The 21,963-nt window shown below is 37.6% G+C and overlaps 2 protein-coding genes across 2 annotated transcripts; both read right to left on the bottom strand.

The window, feature by feature from the left end:
* Nucleotides 1-1,288: 1,288 nt before the first annotated feature.
* Nucleotides 1,289-8,214, bottom strand: LOC308701795 (protein shisa-4-like). The gene is made up of 5 exons (XM_081384232.1): nucleotides 8,149-8,214; nucleotides 7,838-8,000; nucleotides 6,831-6,955; nucleotides 6,525-6,719; nucleotides 1,289-3,944 (listed from the first exon to the last, which is right to left on the bottom strand). The coding sequence occupies exons 1-5, from the start codon at nucleotides 8,198-8,200 to the stop codon at nucleotides 3,781-3,783; spliced, it is 699 nt and encodes a 232-aa protein (XP_081240358.1). The 5' UTR covers nucleotides 8,201-8,214; the 3' UTR covers nucleotides 1,289-3,780.
* Nucleotides 8,215-13,228: 5,014 nt separating this feature from the next.
* Nucleotides 13,229-21,392, bottom strand: LOC308701620 (protein shisa-5-like). The gene is made up of 5 exons (XM_081383980.1): nucleotides 21,195-21,392; nucleotides 20,809-20,986; nucleotides 18,370-18,503; nucleotides 18,067-18,273; nucleotides 13,229-15,348 (listed from the first exon to the last, which is right to left on the bottom strand). The coding sequence occupies exons 1-5, from the start codon at nucleotides 21,253-21,255 to the stop codon at nucleotides 15,185-15,187; spliced, it is 744 nt and encodes a 247-aa protein (XP_081240106.1). The 5' UTR covers nucleotides 21,256-21,392; the 3' UTR covers nucleotides 13,229-15,184.
* Nucleotides 21,393-21,963: the final 571 nt, after the last annotated feature.

A 21,963-nucleotide genomic window follows, 5' to 3' on the forward strand; every position in this document is an offset into this window, starting at 1 on the left:
ACAACCTGTTTAGATTTATGGCTTTGAATTTATATCAGTTTTAGAGTTCCAAATTTTTCATAAAATATATATTTTATATAAAATATTGATTATAATGTTCATAAATATTTTTCATAAACTTAAACTTCTATAACATTTTTTTGGTTGCACTTTTTTTCAATTTTTTCACTTCAACAACAATCTGCCAAGGGTCTTCTTTAAAATGAGACCAAACTTAAGTATTTTCTCCCAAGCAGAACATTTTTATGAGAGTTTTTTGACTTGGACATTTTTGTCCCTTTTGGACCTATGAGTAAGTTTTTGTTTTTTTGTTACTGTTAACTGCATGAATTTTGAGCTATTATAGAGCCAGTTGGATAAATTATGCAATGATAATTGTGTGGGTGTGTTGGTATGGATGTCAGAGTGTGGTTGGTATGTGTGTTATATAAAAAAAAATTGTTTGTGTGCATGTGTGTGTTTGTAGTATTGATAGAGAAAAACTCAACTGCAAATAACAAAGCCAATCACTGTGTGACCAGAGGAGTTTTGCTGGGATCCAATGGGGAAAGTCTGGTACTGCGCCCAAACAAAATCTTACTGAAAGCTCATTTTTTGAGATATCAACCTCAAATTTGGAACACAACTTATTTAGATTTATGGCTTTGATTTTCTAGCTGTTTTAGAGTCCAACTTGTTTCATAAAATATAGAATTTATATAAAATAATATTCATAAATAATTTTCATAAACTTAAACCTATATAACTTTTTTTTGGATTTACTTATAAAAAAAATTTAACTTCAGCAATAATCTGCCAAGGGTATTCTTTAAAATGATACCAAAGTTAAGTCTGTGCTCCCAAGCTTCAACTATGACCGTTTTTTGACATGGACATTTTTGTCCTCTGGACCTATGAGTAACTTTTTTAAATTGATGCACAAGGGTTAAATAATTGACCCAACTACTTATTTCAAGTAAACTAGATTTAAAAGTGTCTGTACTAAATACATATAAACGACCTTGTCAACTGTTTCCCTTACAAAACAGTAAAATATCCAAGAGTTTCAATAGCCATTGTTTAACAATTAAATAAACCGGAACAAAAGTTATAAAATAAAATTATATTTCAATTGCTCAGTGTTTAAAGGTGACAATGTACTTAAAACAATGAAAAAGGATCAAAATGGAAGTTACATTTGGTACTTCACATCTTAGAACAACGACTTCTTCCAATACGAGGGCTACATCGCTGCAGTCGCATGTAACCGCCACTCTTTGTCAGGGTGAGAAAAGAGGAGGAATCAGTTGCATGAATAATTGATTTATTGAATATCAAAAGGCATACAAAAACAGTTTGTTTATTTTAACAATAAAGCTTTTCACATTTCCACAAATATAGAAATATATAAATACAAAACAGCAGTTAAACGTTTACCAAATCTATAACAGTTAAAAAAATAGGCCCCATCTCAAAAAACAATGTAACCCAATACAATATAATCTGAAAAAGAACAGTGAAAGACTGTACAAAAACATGTGGTTTCCTAATACTTTAACAAAGGTTTGTTTAATAAAATACCTTTTCAACAGGTCAAAACAACAAGCCGGTGAGACTCGTGACAAAATTATGGAGATTCAGCATCACTCATTGTAATTAAAATGCGACTGCATTTTAGGCCCTTTAAGGAAAGAATTTAAAATGGAAAACATTGACGCTTTCTTAACCCTTTCATGCATAGAGGTCACTCACTACAGTGGACACTGGACAGCTATTAAAAAAGCATTTTCTTGAAAGGGTTTTGATGGCAAGATGGCCAATGGTCAGTCAGAAATACCAATTTGCTCTGAAATATCCACTCATTCCTTCTATAGGACACTCTTGTAGGTAAAAAAAATATTGCTGCATCAAGCAATATCTAATGAGTCATTTCACAGTCAAATTTTCCAAGTTTTGATTTTAGATTGGGAGAAAATTCTGATTAATCATCTGTCCAATATAGTGGACCTCGTGCATCAATATATTTCAGCTACAATTCATACTTATACTGTGAATATTGTTTTTGATAATACTTAATCTGCAGTAACTTTTTTTGGCTGTAAATAAATCTATTTGTATTATTACTGTAGAATGTAATACATTCTATACATACATACATACATACATACATACAGCTGTTGCTATTTTCCCGGCGGGATAAATGACTCTTGCGCCAGGCGCAAATCTAAAATGGGTTGGTCTGAAGCAGCTTCATTATAGGTGTGGTTTGGGCGTAACGTGAAATAAACCAATCAAAGCGTCATCTCACATTCCCTTTAAGAGCAGGCGCGTTTGTTCTAAAGCGGATTCCTATTGTAACGGCGGATTTGCCAGGCGCGCGCCAGGAGCGGTTCACAGCCGAGGAGAGCAACGCTCTCGCGTCAGGGACTTTGGGGATGGAGAAACCCACCCAAATTAACTTCGGTTAAATAGGCGTATGATAATTTGGGTAAATGTGTAAGCTAGATGCTATCTATCTATCTATCTATCTATCTATCTATCTATCTATCTATCTATCTATCTATCTATCTATCTATCTATCTATCGTATGATTTGAAAAATGAAAACTGCTGCTTCTGTGTAGATGATAGAATCAAAGTGTATGCGCGTTGTGCACACGCTACATTGATTATGGCCAAGCATGCGCCCTTAAAATAGCATATGAATAACATACGCAACGCGCCACTGACTTTAAACTATTTTTTAGTGGCGCAATTGTTTTCTAAACCTGCAAAATAGCATGAAGGAACGTTTGCGCCGTAACACGCCTCCTTTTTTGCGCTGAACCGCCCAGGGGAGCGCAAGTTCATTCCCAAGTTTAGCGACGTGCTTCTGTGGAGGGAAAAACGCGCTTTGCGCGGGTGCAAAATAGGAATGATACATGCGTCGGTGTACAAAGTCAATTGCGCTGGGTGCAAGATAGGGCCCTATATCTGTTTGATTATTGTATGATTATATATGTTTAATACAGTATGTATTTAGTTTAAACCATAAACGCATGTTGTCCACTCAAGTGGACATCTGAAGATCTCTTTGAAAAATGTGTAAAAAATAAAATAAAAAATTCAAATCTTATTTTTCATGCCCTAAGAACAATAAAAACACATAGGAAAAAAATCCTGACTGAAGTTATCATAATTCATGCATGAAAGGGTTAAAAATAAAATCACAGATCCTGCTGGTTGAAATATAAAAATTGAAGACATTCATGTTTCTGTGCTGTACGAAAACGAAAATCCAAAAGCAAAATTGCAAAACTAAACTAAACTACAACTTAAAAATTACCACGTTTTATTTTAGATTTTAGTTTTTTTAGTATATCAAATTGTATCAAAAGATATTATACAGTTCAATATTAGTATAATACTAGAATAATTAACACTGAAATTTAAATCTATTGTAAAAACAATTTATACTCGTAAATCGCTAGTAAAACTTTCACGATGAATTACAAAGAAATGTCAAATAGAGTTAAACTGGAAATTTTTAAAAGTAGAACGTTTTGAATGGTATTTTCTTTTAAAACTTAGTTCAATAATCTTTGTTTTATTAAAATCTTTACTTTTACAGTGTGTCGCACGCAGAGCGAAACCTAAACTGAAAGGACTGATTGAAAATAAAACAGAAATAACTCTGAATATAACACATCCACTAGTCTTGTATAATCTGCATCGAATGCGGGACACATTCTTATTGCCGAGTGAAAGTGCGTCAACAAACCTAAACGATCCAACAGTGACTGGTGTGACAGACGCTTGTGGTTTAGTATCTGGTATTCGGTGGCTGCATGTAGGCGGGGTTATAGGCTGGCTGACTGAATGTCTCTGGGGGCGGATAAGCACTTCCGGGCTGGGCAGGGGGCATCATGGGATACATGGCCTGACTTCCGTCATATGGAGCCTGAACACTGGGATATCCAGGGCTTACTGGAAATGCAAAAAGACACTAATTATTTTCAAGGAAAATATCAGTACATGGTCTCAATCTGTCCAGTACTAGGTAGGGGTTGCACGACTACTGGTTTCTCTCAGTCAAAACAATAGTTACTTGAGTACCTGGTAAAAAAAAAGACAAAAACAAGTGCCAACAAGGGTTTCAGAAGGGTGCTTGCGAACAACCCCTTTGCTGCCGATATGCGTCTTTGATGCACACTTTTGCCGAGTCCGCACTGAAGTGAGCTCCACAGAAGACAGTCATAGCGGTGTTACCTCACAAATGTGCGAACTCGTAGGAAGACTGCGAGTGTTAAGACTGCCATTTGGGACAGGGCCATTATAAACTTAGCGTCTGCGTCTTTGATGTCAAACAATATGTGCATATTAATGAAATTCATTTTTACAGTTAGCCTAGGGGTATTATACAACATTCGCATCCTCATATAACATTTCACAGGACTACAACAGTAAAACAATAACTACTCGCATCATTTAGATTTTTACTCGAATGGTTCAATATAGTTTATAATAGAATAAGACAAAATGCATTTAGTCTATTTGCTGTCATCGACCTCCTGCCACAAACTGGCTGCGTCTGAAATCGCATACTAGGTACTTATTTTGAATAAAAGTATGTTCTGTATAGTATGAATATGTATGAATGTAGTCTGGACGTACTACATTCGCCATGTTGTCATTATGCAGTCATGGCCTAATGGTTAGAGATTCAGACATGTAACCTGAAGTTGGGGGTTTGAGTCTCAATACCAGCAGGAAATGACTGAAGTGCCTTTGAGCGAGGCACCTAACCCCCAATCACTGCTCTGGGTGTGTGTGTGTGTGTGTGTTTACTACTCACTACTCCTAATGTGTGTGCACTAACTTGGATGGGTTAAATGGAGAGGACATATTCGTATGGGTCTCATACTTCGTATGTCACTTTCACTCACTTCATTATCATGTGATCTACCCTGCCATTCAGAAATCCTCTCCCGTGGCCTCATGGGATAGTAAAGTGTCCAACGTATTCACACTTCAGAATCTCACTGGAAGTAGAAGGTCATCCGGGTACTTTTTGCCTACTCTTTTATGAGTACTGTGAATTCGGACATACTTCTTTTGTCACATACTGTTTTCCGCCTGCTATGGAAGTATGAGATTTCAGACACAGTAACTCTCTTTGAGCATTCGCATTCATGGCTTGCTGGTTTGCTTTTAGTGAATAAAAACAAGTGTGTCGTTATGGTTATTGTCCGCTCAAGTTCTCGATAGCTTCCGATTTGGATGTCATACACCGATCGGTCAGCACAGCGGCACTTCAAGTCGAACACACCTTAAAGGGTTACTTCAGGATTTAGCATTAAGCTTTGTATTAGTAGAAAACCTGTAGTATTTTCGAATTACCATGCTTTCCCCCCTCATATCCCCCTGAGAGGAGAGATTTATGTATTTTTTGTCTGGAAAAAATCCTCCGATGATGCAAAAATTGTCATTTTGCGTCATCGGAGGATTTTCTGTCCAGAGGCTAAAGACTACAGCCAGTAGATGGCGTTGTTCCGCATGTTTTCAGCCCGCCCATACAGGGTGGGATCTCACTCACAGAATGTACACAGTTTCAGCCGTCTTTCTTTGGAAGCTAAGCTAGCATGCTCTTGTTCTGTGGAGAAAGCTGAATAATAGGAGAAAGCTGAGTAAGTAGGGGTTACCATCTTCCTTTTCCCGGACTTGTCCGGCGGGCGAGACTGTTAAAAATGTCCGGGATTCGTTCTGCGGTCGCCATTCATTGTTTACATGCACACCTCTCATTTCAATCTAACTGAATTAATTCCGATCGGTGAATCTGACTGTAGTGTTTACATGAACGCTAAACAAGTGATCCGTTGATGTGCGTTTTAACATTGCTAAGAAAATTCCCGCTCCTCCGTGAGAGATGCGAGACCCGGCGCGTCTCAGTAATGAAGCCACCGGCCTCGCCGTTCTCCCGCAGCCGTCAGCCTCGTCCTGCTCGCCACAGTAAACATGATGAATGGAGACTGTAGAACGCAAAAGCCGAATCCCGGACATTTTGGGTCTCTAAATCCCTGGCAAACTCATCACTTACTTAGGCTAGCCTTGTTGTTTTCAACTGTGCTCTCTAACCGGTAGGCATGGCCTCCTAAGGCAGAGAAGCAAGTGCATTCTGGGAGTTTTTGTCTTTCATCCACATAAGCCAAAAATACATTTTCTGGCTTTTCTCAGTCTAGAAAGCTCCAAATTCAAAAATTTCTCCACATTTCTTCTACTTAAATGACCTATTTTAAATACACATTCATCTTCCCAGAGGTGAAGTATCCCTTTAAATCTGCGGTGGTCAGAAGGTTGTAGCTCTGAGAAAATGACCAGTTTACACGTTGTAATTACAAGTTCTACATGTATGTGAAGGCTTTTTATAGTTCAGAATCATTTCGGTAATTACGACATGTCGTGAACGCACCTTTAGCTTCAACCCTTCAGGCTAATTTTGAAAACTACAGGTATGTGTGTGTTGGAGCAGGGTTGGAAGTTTTTCTCCCCTCCTCTAGGTCTTCTCACCGGCTATGTGGTATGGGGGTGGGGGTCCAGGTGCGTATGGCTGTCCCTGATATGGTCCCGTCTGCATAGGCTGAGCGCCGTAGCCCGGTTGGGTCGGCACAGGCTGGTATGCTGGATACTGAGCTGGCTGCATGGCAGGCTGCTGCTGCTCCTGAATGCACTGCGTATTCACGACTGTGGTTACCTGCGTTCCTCCTACCACAGATGTGGGAAAAACAAGACAGAAAAAATATATAATTCTTATCATTTTACTACCAGCCTAAATAATGTAACATTGTAACGTTCTATTGACACTAAAACTCTTACGTCTGGGTGTTCTGCACATTTTATAGATACAGCAGCAGCAGCATAAGAAGACGAACACAACGGATACGACCAGAATCCAAACTGTTCCTGAAACAATAGCGTGGCCACTTTGGCTGCTGGACAGACTGTGACAAAATATGAAGCAACAAGCATTATAAATCTCTGTATTTATATATTATAGTTTTATTTATTTATTTATTTGATAATAATGATAATTTTGTTTATGTCTATGTATCTGCAGTTAGTTTGGAGACTGGACATTAAAATTCACTTCTACACCCTCGACGATCAACTTAGCTCACAATAATTTTGAGCCCTGTATATATATATTATTTTTTCAACTAAAACATTTGTATAACAAACAGTTTTTATTTGGTCCCGCCTTTTCTTGCCTTGGACACCCTGTTAAACCCCTCAACAAAAAATGTGTAATATTGCATCATGTTCCTTCTCTCTTGCCTCATTCCTCTTTCAATTGACTATATAAATGTGAATACTACAGCTTTCGCAGCCAAAAACTTTTCATTCTTTGTTCTATATATCAAGCAAAGCATTTCCCCACCTTGCACACAAAGTGGCTGTTAAAATTGAATCGTGTCAATCTGTGGGATGCATCTTGCAAACTGCAGTTTATTAAAAACGACCACAACCTCTGTAGGAAACGATGGGTGGAGCCACACACGGAGAGACAAAGCCTCAAGTAACACACATCGCAAAAACATTACAAAAAAAAGTTAATTCGATTAGGTTGCAGGTTTGACATTAACCTCAACAATTAGATACACACCAAATATTTCACAAGAAATTGGACTTTACAGTTCACTGATTTATCACTAGTTAACAGTTACAGATCATGAGGGAGAAATGAAAGCAATAGCTGACCCAAAACATGAAAATGATGGGGTTTAAAAAAAAAAAGACTTCAAATCTTCTCTCCTTTTGTGGAAAAGGACTTTTGGGTCTAAAAGTCATTTGAATTAAGACAGAATCGAATTCAAATGTCTTACACATTGCACTCGTCTTGATCGGTGAACTTCAAATAAGTACTGGAGCAGCAAAATCTGTTATTGCAGGTCCCACAGCAGTGCAGCCCATACTGGCATTTTATAAAGGGCTTGTTCTCGTTACTGCTGGTGGTGTAGCTTTTACAGTCACGGTCATCCCCAAAACCTTAAAGAAGGGGGGAAAGGTGACACATTTTATACAAAACAAACAACCGATAAATTCTAAAGTATCAGAATTGACTTATTTATTGTCTGTAAACCGCCCAAAACAAGTTTAAAGTGTTTCTTTAGATGTGTGTTTCTTTAGAACTTACCGACTGTGAATAAACCCGCAGACAGGAACAGAAGAACCACGACGGAGGCCATAGCTCTTCTTCTGATGAAGCCTGGAGGCTCGTGAATAATAAAGTAAGTGGGCGTATGAGGAACCGACTAGACTTCAACTGCAACGGTTAAACGAAAGCGAAAGAAGTAGAAAAAACTCGTGAAACTTTCCTGAATGTGTTATGAAAATCCACAAAGAATTTAAATGAATCTTTTTCTTTCTTTCTTTTCACATTTAAGAACAGAAATGTTATATGAAAAATTTGGAGCGCCTTATTAGAGTAACGTTCAAAACGTAGGCTAAGATAATTTTTAAAGAGGGTGTAAATATATTTTCCCCATACGTGGAGATGTTATAATAACTTATTTAATATAAATCAGTTTAGTTTAAGATGTATGCACTTTATTGACCATAAAACAAAAGCGGGGCCATAAAATAATACATGTCAAAACAATAGGTCTCATCCACCAATAATTGCGTGGATTATTTCGAAGGCTATTTGTAAACACAGGAGAACTTCTCATGAAAAAATCTCCCCCTAAATCACTGCACTGCACGTAAGTACGCACATGTATTTGTTCTTGATCTCAGTCTAATGTTAGAGAATTTGGAGTAAAAGCGGCCACGTGCACGATTTTTTTTTTTTTTTTTTTTTTTGCATAAAACACGTCCAATCTTTATTATAACGGTTTTCTCGTCATACAGTCGAAAGCTGTCGATTTGTTCGTGAAAACGTTCGTTTCATTTGTGCGTAACTTACACATGCTTAGTGAATGAGACCCACTGAGTCCAAATTCTTAAGTTAAAATAAAGTGAAATAAATAAACAGTGGGCCGTGATTGCAGAAAAAAATTAAAAACACTAACAAAAATATGTAGCCTAGAGAATGTTTCGCCATCGTCCTATTAGGTTATAAAAAAAATAATATTTTTGAGGGTTAAAGGGATTATGGATTTTTGAAAATGAGTATACAGCTCTAAGTGGATAAAAACATCCTGCAAAGTTTTAAATCTTAAAGTGCACCGTTTATAAAGTTATTGTCATTGAAAAGTAAGAGTCTACTCTGAGTCAATGAAATGAATCGTTTTTCAAACAAGTAATAAGCCGTTTCGTTGTGACGTCAAGACGAGTCTTTTGAGAATAATTGAAAATGTGGTGATGTGCAAATGTACACTGTAAAAACGAATACGTTATAGAGCTGGTAAGTCCCGCCCATCCGTAAAACCCCAAGTGGACCTCTAGGTTGAAAAATCGTCAATGCAAGTGAATGTGAGAAAATAATTATTTTCTGGTCCCGTTTGAATTGTGCCATGAACGTGAACATATGTTTGTCTGTGAATTTTGTATATCATTTTTCATGTTACGAGTTTGACAGTATATTGTACGATTCTTTGGCTTGCAGTTGTGGAAAAGACATAACAAGAAAGACTACATGTCGCCTATGTGACGTCACCCCATAACACATTTACCCTCCACTTGTCAAATCACTGTGCTAATGCTGCGATAATCTATGGAGACAGATCGAGATGCCTGTGTGTTTTGTACCCAAAATGTCACCATTCAAACCAAATGGGCTGTTCTTTCTTCAGATTCCCGTCTGATGTAAAAACTAGTTGTAGTCCACAAAGTGCGCCTCTCACACAAAGTCTAACCGTATCAAACTTCTACCCGCTAAATTGTAGCATTCTTCACACGAAAAATTATATTAGAAATTCACAGACAACATATGTTCACATTCATGGCAAAATTCAAACGGGACCAGAAAATAATTATTTTCTCACATTCACTTGCATTGACGATTTTTCAACCTAGAGGTCCAGCGAGGTTAGCGGAAGGGGCGGGACTTACCAGCTCTATATCTAATCAATAAAATTGTGGCAACAGATTACAAGCAATATTATTAATTAAATTTAACAAATTAGAATTGTGTAATAATTAATCAAATTAATTCATTAAAAGTTAACCATTTAAAATGAGTAAAATTTACAACAATTTTTTAAACAAATTTTTAAACAATTTTTTTTATTGCCAACATTGAAGACACCTGATGTTAACAAGCAGAATCACTGAAGAAGAAAACCGTAATTTTAAGTCACCGTTATGGTGATCAGTGTTTGTTTTAGTTGGGCTCTTGACCTCAAATCATTTACTTTAGATTTTGTTTGGCTGCTGTATCTGAGTTATAACAGCCATGCAGGGCCGTTTCTAGGCATAGGCAAACTAGGCGGTCGCCTAGGGCGCAAACAGCTGGGGGGCGCCAGTGAGAGCCCTCACCACACCAAGAGATTTTTTTTCTCACCCAGGCGAGTGGAAGAAAATCCTTTTTTTTTTTTACATTTCCGATAATGGATAGTATATTTGCACTAAGTTCCTGTCTTTTTGGCAAAAAGACGCCCACTGCTTAATATCTACAGTGGCATAGGTCGTAAGGCGTGAGGTGCTTGAAAGTAGCTTTTGATGCGTTCGACCCGAGTTCGAATCCGCCTTTTGCCTAACTCGCTCTTCTCCCTTTTCCCAAGACATGAGATGTAAAATTTATAGCCTAGCATAAAGGTCTCTAGCGTTACATTTTGTTAACAAACTAAAATCGAAATCGTGATATGGCTTCGTGCCTTTATAAAACAGCACAAGACTTTAATTAAGTAGCCTATATAGGCATTCTGTTTGTGCTGCGTGATTTAAAGAAAAGTGCGCACTTTGCTCATGCGATCAGGTGTTTTTCTCCAAAATAAAAGCTCAAGGTTTTATTTCTTGCAACTTGCAAGTGAAAAAATTAGGACAGAAGTATTGTAATTTTCCTATACTATAGTAGGCAATAATGTAAAATATACTTACTGTATATAATTTATACTGTACATATTATTGGCTATATGGATTTTACGTCATAAGAATACTTAAAAATCTTAAAAGTGATAATGTAATGTAGATTGAGACTCTATATCATAACTAAAATGTTTGAGCCCTTTAGTGTCCAGGTACAAGTCAATGTTTTTTCTTTGTTCAATGTGCACAGTTCATGGGTTGAAGCTCTTAATTTTTAGCTCTCAAAGTGCACCAGATTGATGCATTAATTTAACCTTAAAATGTACAAAATTTTCTAGCGGGGGAGCATGCCCCCGAAACCCCCTAGAGGGACAGGGGTCCACCCAACATATTTTCACAAAATCCTATGGGAGAGAACGATCATTTATTAATTAATTTATTAACTACTCCAGCATAGTGCAACAACAAAGTCCTTTTAAGTGAGTAAAACTGTTAATGTAAAATTACAATATATAATTTTTATATATAATATATAATTATATATAATAATGGGGGGGGGGGGGGGGTGCTCAATAGGAATCTTGCCTAGGGTGCCAAAAAGGCTAGAAACGGCCCTGCAGCCATGAACAACGAGAAAACGTGATCTGATGGTGTTGGTTATGTTTTGACGTAATCATTATTTCACAATCATTTGACCTGAATCTCTGAACTCCTGTGATGCATGTAAACCTGTTGTAGGAGACTCCAAAACAACATTAGGAAACTTTAAAATAGCAAAATACAGGCACTTCAAAAACATCTAGCCTATGAATGAATGTTAAGGCAACACTACATTTTATCATTTTGCAAACATGGGAATGCTTCAGAATGTTCAGAGAACATAAAACAAAACATTAGATAGTGTGGAAAAGGGTCCCTTGTTGACAACAGCCGGTTTTGATAAATATGGTAATTCCACCTAAGCACCGCCTGGCCAAAGGGAACAGGATACCCTGGACCTGCTGGAAAAAGCAAATAACATATTTTTGATTGTTCAATAATTAAAGATATGTCAGGATCTTTTTATCTCTTCATTTTTAAAATTTAAAGTTTATTGTTTTAAGTTTTCAGCATTATTTGGGCTGATTGCAAAGCCATTCTCCTGGCCAATTGTTGCCACAATCCCGTTCTCAAGAACTCACACACAGTTACACAAGACTTTGTTCTTGACATGCACAGACAGCATTGCGGGCATTTCTGCACAAAACAGAAAAAGAAGCATTTGAGATATTTTTTCTTCACTACTTCCGCTCACATTTGCATGGCTCATTTGTTGCATTTATTGATTTGACTGCACTGACACTATTGGATTAGAACAAAACATAAACTGAATTGAGCTGGATGATGCCACCACTGTTTTCCGCAGAGCTGCTTTATAGCTGTTTTGACTAAATTTTATAATTGAAGAATTTTTCAGTTGTTGAACTAAACTGAATCAACACTGAACTGATTTATACGACAACAATGTAGCCTACTAAAAACAGAAAAGGTTTTCCTTTGGTTTTCCTTTCCATTTTTTACGTACAAACGACAACATTGTCAAAACGATCCCTGTTCACACGGATCTACTAAAACGACTAACGCTGTATTATTCATGCCTGGCCAGTAGTTGGCGATGTGTAGCTAGCTTCGAATTTTGACTTTGAACTCCCGTTTTTGCGGTAGCTCTGTATATTTTTATGACATCGCTGTCGAAGAGTAAGTAGCTGGTGAAGTGGATTTACAGAGTAAAATAAAGTTATCATGAGCATTGTAAAGTTTGAAGCGGATGTCATAGCAAATGTCAGGAGGATTTTAAAACGAGCCGTTCATTCATAGCCTACGTGAATAGTGAATCAGCCACAACACCAAAGGCGGCTATCTCACGAATCAATACATTTAAATTCAGTTACTAGGCTATTATATAAAAGTAAATATAGACCCACTTTGATTTTCCTCACTGATTGAAGAAGCCGGCATATGTCACCACAGAGACATTTTGAGTGAACATTATGAGGTCAAAGAAATTTAATAAAGTGAGACATACACTATAAAAAATTGTTCCCTCAACTTATTGAGTTATCTTTTTGCTTTGATTTAAGTTGTATGTACTTAGAATATTAAGTATTTCAACTTACAAAGTTTTTATGGCATAATTAAATAATTGACCCAACTACTTATTTCAAGTAAACTGGATTTAAATTTTTTAGTTAAAATACTATGTAACACCCACTAGGGCAAAATAAAAAAGGAAAAAGAAACAGATCTATCACAGAAGACAACAAGTTGTAGAAAAATACAAAATTCTTTATTAAACAATACCATAAAATTATTCAGGACATGAACTGATTCAGCTGACAGGGGGAGCAATTTCTCAATTTGTCCAACTAGGAATACAAAAAAAAAACTGAGCTACCTATACAGGGGACACTTCACTGCATTCTGTGAAAACCACAGCAAACCCCCATAAGCCCTTCACTACAAACAGGAGTATGTACTACCCGTTCACAATTAGTAACCACACAAATAAACCCACAAGACCTATAAGGGCTCTATTAAATTATACTCCCAATTCTCCACCGACCACGATGGGAAACTACCCCCTGGCCTGCAGCTTAATCAAGGGTGAAAAGCAGTTTAAATTAAATACATAATTTAAAGAAAAAAAGACAAAAAAATTAGATAAACAATTCCACTAGCCAGCGACAAATCAACCAATAAAAAAAACAATAAACAAACAACAACCACACATAAAGCTGGCTAGCAAATTAATTACCACAAATAAGTCAGGGAGCAGTCAATTTCACAATGATCGCATAAAACCAAACAAACATAAGACGCACAAAAAACAATATAAGAGAACAGCGATTAGCATTTTTTGTCCTTTAAAGGTGGTATCAGTGATTTCAGGCCCAAAAATATTTTTATCACATTCATCTAATCTTTCCCAACGATCCGCTAGCTGCCCGCCCCATAAGCATGCCGTCAAAAAAAGTGTCTCTGTAGGCAGCCTAGGCTCTGAGATCTGCACACAAAAACAAATGGTTTAGCCAAACACTCAAAACCAAAACAAATAGTGTTCCAAACAATCACCGACAGGGGGAGGGTGTTGTGAGGTTTTGAGCCAGCTTTTTCTTCAGCTCTGACTTTGCGTGCAGCCGTGCACGAGCACAAAACTTCACAACAGGGCTACATCACTACAGTCGCACGTAACCGCCATTCTTTGTCAGGGTGGGAAAAGAGGAGGAATCAGTTTCAGGAATAACTGATTTATTGAATATCAAAAGGCATACAAAAACAGGAACACAGGGAGGAATAATATACTCAATATATTTTAATATATTCAGTATATCTGAATATATTCAGCATTCAAAACAGTAAAAAAAAAACACTCTCCACTAATCTAAATCAGGTTAAAAAGTACATACACATAATTAAAAAAATATTTAAATACATGAAAAATACTCTATAACAATTAGATGAATACAAGCACTACAGATTGTTTCTTTTTTGTTTCACCAGTAGGGGGTCCCATAAACATTCAAGTGGTGTAACTTCACCAAACATTGCATAAAAAACAGTCCAAAATCTTCTCCAGCAGGTTTGCTGTCCGTTGTCGACTTTGTTGAGTTTGACAATTTTGATGTTCTCTTGTAGACCTTTCTTTAAATTCCCTTTTTTTAAAGAGACAGTAAGATTTTTATTTTAACAATCAAGCTTTTCACATTTCTCACAAATATAGAAATATGTAAATATAAAACAGCAGTTAAACGTTTACAAAATCTATAACAGCTAAAAAAATAGGCTCCATAAAAAAAAAACCAATGTAACCCGAAACAATATAATCTTAAAAAGAACAGTGAAAGACTGTACAAAAAAGAAGTGGTTTCCTAATGCTTTAACAAAGGTTCCTTTAATAAAATACTTTTTCAACAGGTCAAAACAGCAAGTCAGTGAGACTCGTGACAAAATTATGGAGATTCAGCATCACTCATTGTAAGGTTTTGAATGGTATTTTCTTTTAAAACTTAGTTCAATAAACTTTGTTTTATTAAAATCTTTACTTTTACAGTGTGTCGCAGAGCGAAACCTAAACTGAAAGGACTGATTGAAAATAAAACCGAAATAACATCCACTAGTCTTGTATAATCTGCATCGAATGCGGGACATTCTTACTGACGAGCGAAAGTGCGTCAACAAACCTAAACAATCAAACAGTGACTGATGTGACAGACGCTTGTGGTTTAGTATCCGCTCTTCTGTGGGTGCATGTAGGCGGGGTTATAGGCTGGCTGATCGAATGACTCTTGGGGCGGATAAGCACTTCCGGGCTGGGCAGGGGGCATCATGGGATACATGGCCTGACTTCCATCATATGGAGCCTGAACACTGGGATATCCAGTGTTTGCTGGAAATGCAAAAAGACACTAGTTATTTTCAAGGAAAATATCAGTACAGTCTGTCTAGTACTAGCCTAGGTAGGGGTTGCACGACTACTGATTTCTCCTAGTTACTAGTTGCAAAACAATAGTTACTTGAGTACCTGTGGTTTATGTTACAGTTTAAAAAATAAATAAAAATAACAGTATGTGCCAACAAGTGTTTATTAATTGACAGCCCAACAATTAATGTCTTACTTGTGTTGTAAAAAGATGGCACACCTGATTTGCACTTACAGTCTAGTGGACTTCACAGGTGTTCAACACTAGACTGCCACAAGTGTTCATTTTTACAGTTAGCCTAGGGGTATTATACATCATTCGCATCCTCATATACAGTGCATCCGGAAAGTATTCACAGTGCTTCACTTTTTCCACATTTTGTTATGTTACAGCCTTATTCCAAAATTGATTAAATTCATTATTTTCCTCAAAATTCTACAAACAGTACCCCATAATGACAATGTGAAAGAAGTTTGTTTGAAATCTTCGCAAATTTATTTAAAAAAAATAAAATAAAAATAAATAAATCACATGTACATAAGTATTCACAGCCATTGCTCAGTACTTTGTTGAAGCTCCTTTGGCACCAATTACAGCCTCAAGCCTTTTTGAGTATGATGCTACAAGCTTGACACACCTATTTTTGTGATGGGGAACGTCGGTGCACAGCCGTTTTCAGATCTCTCCAGAGATGTTAAATCGGGTTCAGGTCTGGGCTTTGGCTGGGCCACTCAAGGACATTCACAGAGTTGTCCCGTAGCCACTCCTTTGTTATCTTGGCTGTGTGTTTAGGGTCATTGTCCAGTTGGAAGATGAACCGTCACCCCAGTCTGAGGTCCAGGTTTTCATCAAGGATGTCTCTGTACATTGCTGAATTCATCTTTCCCTCGATCCTGATTAGTTTCCCAGTTCCAGCCGCTGCAAAACATCCCCCCAGCATGATGCCGACACCACCATGCTTCACTGTAGGGATGGTATTGGCCAGGTGATGAGCGGTGCCTGGTTTCCTCCAGACATGATGCTTTCGATTCAGGTCAAAGAGTTTAATCTTTGTTTCTCATGGTCTGAGAGTCCTGGTCTGAGAGTCCTTCAGGAGGGCTGTCATGTGCCTTTTACTGAGGAGTGGCTTCCGCCTGGCCACTACCATACAGGCCTGACTGGTGGAGTGAGAGATGGTTGTTCTTCTGGAAGGTTCTCCTCTGTCCCCTGAGAAAGGCTGGAGCTCTGTCAGAGTGAACATCTGGTTCTTGGTCACCTCCCTGACTAAGGCCCTTCTCCCCCGATTTCTCAGTTTGTCCGGGTGGCCAGCTCTAGGAAGAGTCTGGTTCATAAAAGGTGGTTCTGAACTTCTTCCATTTACGGATGTTGAAGGTGTGATGGATTTTAATTAATCAACTTTAATTAATCAACTAACATTTGTTTTTGTTGCAGGAATGACATTCATTTGCTTTTAAATGTGTTCAAACTCTTTGTGGGAAAACTTGTGACTTTAAGTGTGTGTGTGTGTATAAATAACAATTAGGGGTTAGTCTTATTTGTTTTCTCAATTCTATAAAAACTGTTGTATCTGTGTTTTACGGTGGGATTCTCAATGAAATTTGTCTGAGATCCTCCGGCCTTGCTTCTTGGGAGAGATTCCCTGAGAACTGCTTGGGAAGATCTCCTGGCGGTGATTAAAGCATTTAATGGACATTTGCAGGTCTGTTTGTCGATTATTCCTGCGCAGGAAGCTAGTTTAGGGGAACAAGTTAGTTAGGTGACTATTATTGAATGGGGACGTCGATTTGTAGACGAGACCCAGATAGTTAGGTTGAGGGAAAAATCTACCACAGAGGCCACTGTGCTCATTGGGACTTTCAATGCTGCAGAAACTTTTCTGTACCCTTCCCCAGATCTGTGCCTCGATACAATCCTGTCTCGGAGGTCTACAGACAATTCCTTGGACTTCATGGCTTGGTTTGTGCTCTGACATGCACTGTTAACTGTGGGACCTTATATAGACAGATGTGTGCATTTCCAAATCATGTCCAATCAACTGAATTTACCACAGGTGGACTCCAATCAAGTTAGTAGAAACATCTCAGGGATGCACCTGAGCTCAATTTTGAGTGTCATGGTAAAGGCTGTGAATACTTATGTACATGTCATTTTTTATTTTTAATACATTTTCAAAGATTTCAAACAAATTTCTTTCATGTTGTCATTATGGCCTAATGGTTAGAGAGTCAGACATGTAACCTGAAGTTGCGGGTTCGAGTCTCAATACCAGGAGGAAATGACTGAGGTGCCCTTGAGCAAGGTACCTAACCCCCAATCGCTCCCTGGGCGCAACAGCAAAACGGCTGCCCACTGCTCCGGTGTGTGTGTCCACGGTTTGCAGTGTGTGTGTCTGTTCACTACTCACTCATGCAATCTCTAGTACAGGGGTGCAAAACTCAGCTCTATGCTGTGTGCACGCCACGTGCTAAGTCGTAGCTCTCGGAAAATTACCAGTTTACACGTTGTAATTACAAGTTCTACATGTATGTGAAGGCTTTTTACAGTTGGCGTGAACGCACCTTTAGCTTCAACCCTAATTAAACGCACCTGATTCAGCTGATCAAGCAGGCTTATTTGAAAACTACAGGTATGTGTGTGTTGGAGCAGGGTTGGAAGTTTTTCTCCCCTCCTCTAGGTCTTCTCACCGGCTATGTGGTATGAGGGTGGGGGTCCAGGTGCGTATGGCTGTCCCTGATATGGTCCCGTCTGCATAGGCTGAGCGCCGTAGCCCGGTTGGGTCGGCACAGGCTGGTATGCTGGATACTGAGCTGGCTGCATGGCAGGCTGCTGCTGCTGCTGCTGCTGAATGCATTGTGTATTCATGACTGTGGTTATGTGCGTTCCTACCACAGCTGTGGGAAAAAGACAGAGACATTTTTTTTATAATTCTTATCATTTCATTATTCTTATCACCAGCCTAAACGTTATATTGACACTAAAACACTTACGTCTGGGTTTTCTGCACATTTTATACATACAGCAGCAGGGGCAGCAGCAGCAGCAGCAGATGATGATGAACACACTGCATATGATCAACAATCCTATTACTACTGGAACAATCATGAGGACATCACTGTTTTGGCTGTTGGACAGATTATGAAAAAATAAGCAACAAGCATTATAAACACTCTTTATCATGTTCTAGTATATTTAATCTATAAAATCGTGTTTATACATCATAATTATATTTCTTGACCATCATTTTATTAATTAATTTTATTTATTTAAATGTTTATTATTTATTTTCCTATGGACTGGACATTTGAATTCACTTCTACACTCTTAAAAATAAAGATTCTTTATTGGTATCTATTGTTTCATGAAGAACCTTTACATCATGGAAACTTTTCATTGCTAAAATGGTTCTTCAGATTCAAAAGAATTTTTTTTTTTTTTTAAGAACTGTTCACTGAAAGATTCTTTGGGGAGCCAAATGGTTCTTCTATGGCATGGTTGCTGAAAATCCTCTTTCGGGACTGTTATTATCAAGATTGTAGGTGCAGATTTTGTTTGCAAGATTTTGATTGCAACTTCTGAAATAAAACATTTGTGGCTCCATTACTGGGGTAAACACTTGAAAAAGGTGGATGTTGCATCATGCTTCTTCTCTCTTGCCTCATTTGTCTTTAAACTGACTTAATAAATGTGAACGCTACAGCTTTCACAACCAAAAACGTGAACTATACTATATTAATTATTATTAAAGGGGTGGTTGATTATGATTTCACTTTTCTAACTTTAGTTAGTGTGTAATGTTGCTGTTTGAGCATAAACAACATCTGCAAAGTTACAACGCTCAAAGTTCAAAGCAAAGGGAGATATTTGCTTTTAAAGAAATCATTTTTTAAGGACTACAACAATCGGCTGGTAGGGACTACACAAACTTCCTCCCGGGTTAGTGACATCACCAACCCTAAAATTGACATAAACCCTGCCCCCCGGGAACACAATTTATGGATTATCATGACAGAATATGCTAATCAATGAGTAGACGATAACTACACAAGCTACATAAATGAATCAACTAACCATTCAGAAATGTTGTCTTGTTGTCACTTCTTCTTGAGTCTCCATCATTGTCTGACTCTGGTTTGAACATAAAAGGCTAAAGGTTTTTGAAATTTTCAGTGAATGTCTGTGTGAGGTAAAAGATGCTCCGCCCTCTGCGCCGGGAGCAGCAGCTCATTTGCATTTAAAGGGACACACACAAAAACGGTGCGTTTTTGCGCACTCTCATAAAAAATTGACAAGTTTAACATGCTATATAAAAATATCTGTGGGGTATTTTGAGCTAAAACTTCCCATACAGACTCTGGGGACATCAGAGACTTATTTTACATCTTGTGAAAAGGGCATTATACCACCCCTTTAATGCCTTTGTTCTGTCTCGTCTTGACAATTGCAATGTTATGTATGTGGTGTCCTGTCAGACCACTATATCACGTTTGCAATTAGTTCAGAATGCGGCGGCTCGGCTGCTGGTGTGTGCTAAGAAAAGTCATCACATTTCTCCTATTTTAGCTTCTCTCAGGTGGCTACCAGTGGATTTCAGGATAAAATATAAAACTCTGCTGTATGTTTTTAAAGCAGTGCATGGGTTAGCTCCTGTTTATCTGAGCGTATTGCTCGTCTTCAAGCACCTAGGTCTTCAAGATCAAATAATAAGTCATTGCCTTCTATTGTTTTAATCTTATAGGCTATCTGTTATTTAACCGTTGAAATAGTTCTTAAATGCTGATCTAACAAGCAGAAGACACTAGCCGGGTTTAAATCACTGTTGCGCAGATGGGGAATGTTGTAATACTGCGTTACAATGTGCCACTATTAGAACTATTCTATACAATACTTTTATTAATTCTATTGAGAAACCAGGTGAATAAATACTGAGAGTCAATGTTCAGAAATTATTAATTATTATTATGTTTTAAACTATGCTGTATAGCTGTGGTTTTTTTCGTTGTCAAACTCAAGAATGTGTTTATTTTTAATTATTAAAAAATGACATTTTTTACATGAAAAAGTTAATAATTGTATTTTAGTGAGAAAATATTTTAGTTTGTCTTGGATCATTTTTTCATTAGATCAGATTACATTTTAAGCTGTCATGGCCATGTAAAAATGTGCCCCACACGTTACACCATGTTGTCACAGATTTCACTTCCACTCCACACAGTATTAATAAAACAAAACCACATAATTGAACTAGACGTGTGAAATAAATTCGGAAGACAAAAAGATGAGGAAGACAAAAAGCGTAAAGTTGTGCCTCGCTCTCCCCTAAAGCAGACGAGAGACAATCATGGGGCAATCATATGAGGATGTGTAAAAAGTACTTTTGGGTCTGAAAGACATTTGTATTAAGACTGAAACGACTTAAAATTCCTTACACATCGCACGCGAATTGCTCATCCGTGGATAACTTCATAGATTCAATGAAGCAGCAGTATCTGTTATCGCAGGTCCCACAGCAATGATGCTGAAAAATCCCGTCGTTGCATCTTATCGACGGCATGTACTTGTGGTTGCTGGTGATGTAGCTGACACAGTCATTGTCATTAACAAAACCTTAAAGAACAGGGGAAATGTGGCACATTTAATACAAATACAAACAACTGATACATACATTGTAAAGTTTCAAAAAACAGAATTTTAAAGCAATATAGTGTAAGTGCGGAGTAAACTATTTATTTTGTACTTGCCAGCCATTGGTAAACCGCCCCAAAACAAGTTTAAAGTGTTTCTTTAGATTTTTGTAACAGCCCGTATAACTTACCGACTGTGACCGCGAATAAACCCGCAGACAGGAGCAGAAGAACCGCGACGGTGGAGGCCATAGCTCTTCTTCTGATGAAGCCTGCAGCACCAAATCCAACTGAGGCTCTTGAACTAGTAGTAGACTAACTAGGTGGGCGTAAAAGGAACCGACTAGACTTTCTTTTTTTCCCTGTTTTCGTGTCATCAACTGCACCCACTACACAGTGAGACAAAAGCGATTGAAGGAAAAAAAACTTGTTAAACTTAAATCACGAATAATTTCTATGAATTTTTGTTGTTGTTCGCCTTTAAGAACAAAAATGTGAGAACTTTAAAAAAAAAAGTATAATTTAGAGAGCCTTATGTCGACCCAGTGCCTGATTTGTTTGATACAGAATTACGTTCAAAACGGGCTGCGCAAAATATTTTTTTTGTGGCGATGTTATGTTAACTTTTAAACATAAATCATTTTAGTTTAATACAATGTGTGCAATTTATTGACCAATAAACAAAAGGCCATAAAATGATACGTTTGGGTCTCATTCAATATAATTGCGTGAGTTGTAGGCTATTTTGTAGCCTACGCACAGGAGAACTTCTCACGAAAATCTCCACCAAATTCACAGTATGCATACACACATGAGCTCTCTTTCTAATTTTAGTGAATTTGGAGTATTCTAAAAGAGCAGTCAGATATGCACGAGGTGTCATTTGCAGAAAACAAGCCAAAACCATCTCCATATAAGGGCTTTCCACAACTTATTATGCCAAATACACCTTTACATGGT

This window comes from Scardinius erythrophthalmus, assembly GCF_964197995.2.
Source record: "Scardinius erythrophthalmus genome assembly, chromosome: 14".
NCBI classification, from domain to species: Eukaryota; Metazoa; Chordata; class Actinopteri; order Cypriniformes; family Leuciscidae; genus Scardinius; species Scardinius erythrophthalmus.

Coding starts and splice junctions, on each gene's coding strand:
- LOC308701795 (XM_081384232.1), bottom strand. CDS start 8,200: ATGGCCTCCGTCGTGGTTCTTCTGTTCCTGTCTGCGGGTTTATTCACA. Junction 6,956..7,837: donor GATCAAGACGAGTGCAATGT/GTAAGACATTTG, acceptor ATTTTGTCACAG/TCTGTCCAGCAGCCAAAGTG. Junction 6,720..6,830: donor AATGTGCAGAACACCCAGAC/GTAAGAGTTTTA, acceptor CATCTGTGGTAG/GAGGAACGCAGGTAACCACA.
- LOC308701620 (XM_081383980.1), bottom strand. CDS start 21,255: ATGGCCTCCACCGTCGCGGTTCTTCTGCTCCTGTCTGCGGGTTTATTC. Junction 18,274..18,369: donor AATGTGCAGAAAACCCAGAC/GTAAGTGTTTTA, acceptor TTTTTCCCACAG/CTGTGGTAGGAACGCACATA. Junction 15,349..18,066: donor ACCCTCATACCACATAGCCG/GTGAGAAGACCT, acceptor TTGCATTTCCAG/CAAACACTGGATATCCCAGT.